This window comes from Diuraphis noxia, unplaced genomic scaffold (assembly GCF_037042655.1).
Source record: "Diuraphis noxia isolate RWA-SAM2 unplaced genomic scaffold, SU_Dnox_SAM2 contig0001, whole genome shotgun sequence".
Taxonomy (NCBI): Eukaryota; Metazoa; Arthropoda; class Insecta; order Hemiptera; family Aphididae; genus Diuraphis; species Diuraphis noxia.
The window spans coordinates 67,507,215-67,513,830 of NW_028301711.1; the positions used below are offsets into that span (position 1 = coordinate 67,507,215).

Consider the following 6,616-nt stretch of genomic DNA (forward strand, 5'->3'; position numbering starts at 1 on the left):
ACTATATTATTATTTAATATTACATAGCTGGAACCTATAGACATCATAATATTATCGTTGCGTATGTGTATACCACAGTCTCGTTACATAATAATATTTTATGTATATGCTGGGTACGATATACAGTATATGTAATATAATAATATAATCTATATACATGTTTGTCACCGGTGCGCCGCGGATGTATACAGGGTGTATTTTTATTCCCGACAACGGAGACCAGCCGGCTTTGTTTTTAATTTGGCTTGATCTCCGTCATCACTTCTCCCATTTTAATTTCAAATACAGTAAATCTCCGAATGACCATACCCCCCCGCCCTGTATATATACTGCACGTACGTCGTCTAATCACCATAATGACTTTTTATTATTTGTGCCTATACATACATATAATTAATATATTAGCACACGCTGATTATTTTATATTTTAGTTTACCTGCGTAGGCGCATTTATAAAATATATAATATATTGTGATAATATATTATGTATGACATATAATAGAGCTCGGTCGATTTTTATAGTTTGTTTGTTTTTTTTTTTTTTTTAGAATTTTTATTCTTTTAAACATTAATCGTATAATATAATCATTACGCACATACGCGTAGAGCAAAACATCGCGCGTCGTTATTCTATAATCGCATAATTTATAAATATTAAAAATATTCGGCGCTTTATGCCCGCGGGTCCACGCTCAATAACAGAAAAATTAAAATCTTTTACCTAAACGGTAGGTACAAAAATTGTTTACAAAAATCACTGTTCTTTTTTGATCTAATAACCGTGTCACCGATTGGACATAACAATTATTAAATTTATCACACGAAATAAAATGTATTGCTCAAGTGCGAGAATAACGACGCTTGCGATGATGTTTTTATTTTTGGTTTTTTTTTTTTTTTTTGTACCATCGTTATTATTGAACAAATAAAAACGTACACATGAATACAATTATTTATTATCGCTCAGTAAATATGTTATAATATTATAAATGTTGTTTTTCCGACAATTTCCACAGATACGAGTGGTTAACGCTTTCCGGCAGGGTCTGGACGCACGTTACGGCGAGTCGCTGGCTGAAGTGTTGCGCAAACAGCCGTGCTTCAGCAAGAGACTGTCTGCGGCGACAGGCGGCGGCGGATCGTCGTCCAACACCGGCGGAGGCGGCGGCGGCACCGGCGGATCCATCGAATACGTCGACAGCGACAATGCCATCGGTGTCCCTCACATCGACGTCGAACGTCTATCGTCACACAGCCACACGGAAACGGCCGTGTAAAACATTTTTATTATTAATTATTATTATTATTATTATTATTATTATTATTTTACCTTTTTTTTTCGTCGCTCGAAAAACACGACATTTATACTTTATATACGTTATGATATCGATTCGTTCGTCCCCCCCCCTCCCTCCTGTGACAAACCACACACGAGCTTTCGTCGTTTCTTCTAGTGAATTTTTCATTTTTTTAGTTTTCGTTTTTTATTCGCATTCAGTGCATAAGCGGTTAATACATATTATGTATATATCGTCAATCAGTTAACTCTCTTTTTATTTTCATCGAAATAATCTTTCAAGTCTAGCCCTCCGGGTCCGGTCCTGTCGCGCCATGACTTATTTCCGTGCCACCACTAAATGTTGGTAATATAATAAACAAAAAACAAATTCCCCTGAAGTACGTCAACAAACGCTGTTGTTGTTTAATAATTAATATTCACATCGCCTGTGTTTATACTTTATAGTGATGCGATATTATAATAATATGCGTGTTGTGTATTCATTATAAAATATAATATACGTATTGCTAATATTTTAATTTCAACTAAAAACTCGTTACGTGCCTTATACAAACAACAATGGTTTAAAATATTATTGAAATATTAAACGTATTACGTACATTTATTATTATATACACGTATTATATCATTATTATTATTATCGTCACGTTATGTTGTATTATTATATTTTCCGTGCGTCGTCAAAATATTGGACCGGTGTGAGAGGGGTTAGCTATATCGTTGACTCGCCATACAACACAGCTGTATCGTGAGCGCGGATAATAATATATAATTTAATTAAATCAAACCAATTATTTTACCATTCCGACTCGTGTCCGTCGTCTTCGTTTATATTGTTTATTACGTTATTAACTTGTTGTATCGATCAAGCGTGTGAGCTCTCTCGTGTGTACATCGCAAAGTACAAAATAAAAAAGAACCAAATTCCGTACGGTGATATAATTTTAATATTTTAGCCCCTTTTTCGTCCCACGCCTTTCTTGACTCAATCCAACTTAAATATTATATATTACGATAAGTGTGTGTTCCTTTCGCTAATTCTCATATATGGCATTACCAAAGCATCGTTAAAAAAAAAAATTATAATAATAATAACAATAATAATGATATCAATAATAACATTTTACGGAACACGATTTATATAATATATACGCTATAAATATTATATGCTGCCGCCGACGTTGCATTTATCATAAAATATACGTTTAAATACTAAACATTTTTTTTCTATTTTTGACTCGTAGAAACTCTCGGAATGTGTTCCCTTTAATAGATAAATTATTACCTACTATATTATATTAATATTAATACACAACTTTATTGCATAATATATAATGTCGTGTACTTGTATACATAATATTATATACCTATTAATACATTTATTTCGTTTGTAATAATAAAAATATAATAATAATACATTAGACGTGTTTCGATCAAACATAAAAACAAAACAAAAATAAATAGTTTTGTAGTTATAATTTAATTTTTTTTTTTATATATACTAAACGTAATATTATTTGTTTTGTGTACATATATATAAGAATATAGTTTTTTCCTTTTTTTTTTGTCAAAATAATTTGAATTAATATTCGATTAAAATATTATTATTACCTATGTTTTCGTTAAGCGTAATATGTATATATTAATACTTTTGATATGATATATTGTTATTTCACGTGTAGTTTATTTTATTAGCAACACGGAGTCGGAAACGAGCCATACGACGCTTTTCGTATTAATAACAATACAAATTTTAAAAATAATACTCCAGAATGATTATATGTAAATTTAATGTATCTATAGGCGTGTATCGATAACATTACATAATGTACACTAATATTATAATATAATAATAATGTTAAGGGCGTTATGTTATATATATATATATATATATATATATATATATATATATATATATATATATGTGAATAGTGTTAGGTAGTAAATTTTGAAACTAATTGGCTCAACGCTTACCACATGGTTATCATGTTATATTTATTAATATTTAGATATAATGTATTGACTATTGATAGGTATACGTATAAATGTACTAGATACTTAACCCGCGTATACTGTCAAAGGTCTGACCTGTATTTTTTTTGTTTTGCGCTTCTAAGGCTGCTGAGACGAATAGCTTCTTCTTGGTGTGTGTGATTTTGGGATGGAGAGGTAGACCTAGCACACATGTCGATCGATAAGCATAGGTGTAGCTGTCCGGTCCTGTCGTTATTTTAAGGGCGATGAGAAAAAAAATACATTTACTAGGCATTTTAGTTGTGCACGGCTGTAACACATGCGACACATATCGGATTCGGTTTTTTTTCTTCGTCGTCGTCTTCCAGTGACGAATGATTATAGACCTTAGCGGGTGGAAAAGGGGGAAAATGATAGTGTAGGGCAAACTGGGTGAACAGATTTATGGCTTCGCTGACACTGCCGGCGTGTATTAATTTATAGGAGAAACAAATTGAAAAATTCATTAACTACTGCAAGTCATATACCTACTGTCGGTTTAAGGATTTGCCAATTGAGAAAAACCATATAAGAAATCCAAAAAATGCAATTATTATTAGCTATATTACCAATCCGTTTGTATTATTATTTATGTACATCGCATTGTTTGTTATGATGTGTTTTCACTGTGCGATTTTGATAGTTTTCAGCAAAAAAAAAAAAAAAATGTTTAAACCAATGACCGTCAATAGTGGTGTCACGTTCGGGTTTAGGGGGAACAAAAATCATTTCGTATTATATAGTTTATATACTATATATAAATATATATATGCACACACAACGTCAACATTTTACCCTCCACCTCCGTTGTAGGTGCCATGTTAATTGTTTCGGGTCTGTTACTATATATATATATGTATATATATATATATATATATATAGGTATACATATTATATGCATAATATGATTTTATGTATTGTTATAACCGTAGTTTAATTATTATTATTATTAATTATATTTTTTTAATTAATTAATTTTTTTTTGTTTTCGCATATCGATGATAATATTACTGCTGGAACATTCTGGAGTATTGAGTTCGCCTTATTATACTTAAATACAATATTAAATACACGTATGATTTAAATAATTAATTAATTAATTTAATATCGTAAATTATATAAGTAAATATTTATTATTATGCAGTAGCAATGTACTCGTTGGAAGCTATAATAAATGTATGTTTAAGTGCGCCAAAATATATAATATGTACTTTGTAGACGGCCCAATGGATGTCAAAATAAAACGCAATTTAAATTTTGTATTTAATTTTTTTTTTTTTCTATAAACGATAAACAGTTCAAAATGTTTAGATATGTAGAGTTTAAAAATGTTAACGTACATACATAACGATGTACAATATTATAAAATAATACATACATTTAATATCATATGTATATATATATATATTATACATATTACATAATAATATATACCTACCTATACAATATATAAGTATTAAAGTATATACCTAGTAACACCTCGTAGAAGTGTAAGAAAACATTCGATCAACAATATATAAGCAAAATTTCGTTATATAAAAAAATAATCATAGTATTGTTGTTATTTATTACACCGATTACCATCATTCACGATAACACGTCAATTATTATTATAATCATATTAAATATTACAATGGCGTACATATAAATTATAATTTAGAATTAATTAGGGACTAAAGGCCTACAGTGCCACCGTGTATTCACCCACCCCCTTACCAATATATATTATCGTATATTTATAATTTTTTTAAACTCATCTTTTCGAAAAGTAAATATGACGAGTTACCACAACTATTTTATCTGCTGTGAAAACATACAAAAAATATATTTCGTTGAATGCATATTCAATGGTTAGTGTATTCTTTATCGATGGATACAATGGTACATTGTAATTAACTGCAGAAATAACAATCGAAGTCTAACACTGTTGGTCAAAAAATTTCATGATTAAATTTAAAACTAATAAATTTCAATATTATATTTATTTGTCATAGATTTTTTTAATACTTTAGGATGATGTTACTATTTCTGTAATAACAGGGTTTTATGAAAGAAAAAAAAATCATTGAAAAAACAAGGATATCTTGTTGAAATATTACAAAATTGTAAATGAAAAAAATAAAAAAGTATTTAGTCAAATGAATCGAATGCTATGAGGTATTCTCCAAAAAGGGGGAAATCATAGGTGACCATTCAGTTTTTTCGCGTAGGATTCGAATGTACCTTGTAGATGAGCAGTTAACTGTAATAAAGGAATGGTGCAGGGAATAGGCTTAAAATAAAAGTTTTGTAGATATAAGAGAAATAGTTGACAGTGCTCCCTTTTTCAATTTTGTATTCTTCTATAGAGTTTGTTATAATTATTTGATAATGATATGAGTAGATATCGATAAAACATAAAAATTAAAATGGTTTTATCAATAAAATGTATTTTAACTTATCTGTGAAACTATCAAAATAAGTGAGATGTTGTATTTACAACTAGTATAATTCTATAAGACGTTATTAATACAAAATCATTTCGTCAAAAATAAATCAGTTGATATTTAAAGGTAATTTAAAAAAAAAAATAAGTGTAAGTTAATGCATAGTTTTTTTTTATTATTTTTACCCAATTCGAGTGATGTCATGTGGTAACTAATGGGTGTTACTTTTATATTATAAAAACATGATTATATTTAAAATTGTCGAACTGTTCTTAGTTGATGTCGATAATTTTCAGAAACAATAATATATATTTATTTGTTCTAGAAAATTGAGTTTTGTGAAAATAACTATCAAACACTAACCTAACTATCAAACTATCTCGCATTTATTTTAATGTCCCCACCCGTCGTACTCGTTCATCTGTTCCATTCCATATACCATTCTCTTCCTCAAACTACCATTTAAACTCACCGATTATTCGTCTTATGCGTATTGCCAATACTGACCCTTCATTCCCCCCCCCTAAAAATCTGAGCCTCGTTTCCACAAAGCAAATTACTATTACTTATTATATTATATTCATGTATTTAAAGGGTTCGTCCCGTAATGTAATGTAAAAATAAAAATAAAAATAAATAAAATTAGAAACTGCACAATAATTTAATTTTGACGAATTTTTAAATTCCTAATTGTAACGGTTTTTTGTCAAATCTTATAGAATATGCGTGACTTTTTAAGGAGTACTAGATAGGCATTTCCTATAACGCGTGTGGTTGTATAATAGTAAACCGACCGTGTTCAGATAGATTGCATTCAATTAGCAATAAATTAAAACTAATAATAAACATTTTTTCCTACGAGAAACTAATTTGAACA

The 6,616-nt window shown here is 29.2% G+C and overlaps 1 protein-coding gene across 8 annotated transcripts in view; it reads left to right on the forward strand.

Moving 5' to 3' along the window:
• Nucleotides 1-4,575, forward strand: part of PMCA (plasma membrane calcium-transporting ATPase 3) — a 64,723-nt gene extending 60,148 nt beyond the window's left edge. For 6 of the 8 annotated variants that reach the window (XM_015516345.2, XM_015516343.2, XM_015516350.2 and 3 more), the window contains one exon: nt 1,017-4,575. In XM_015516345.2, coding sequence (XP_015371831.1) covers nt 1,017-1,277 — 261 coding nt within the window. In that variant the 3' untranslated portion in view covers nt 1,278-4,575. The remainder of the gene's footprint in view (nt 1-1,016) is intronic. The other 2 variants (XR_016192471.1, XM_015516351.2) reach the window with 2 other exon arrangements.
• The last annotated feature ends 2,041 nt before the right edge of the window (nt 4,576-6,616 follow it).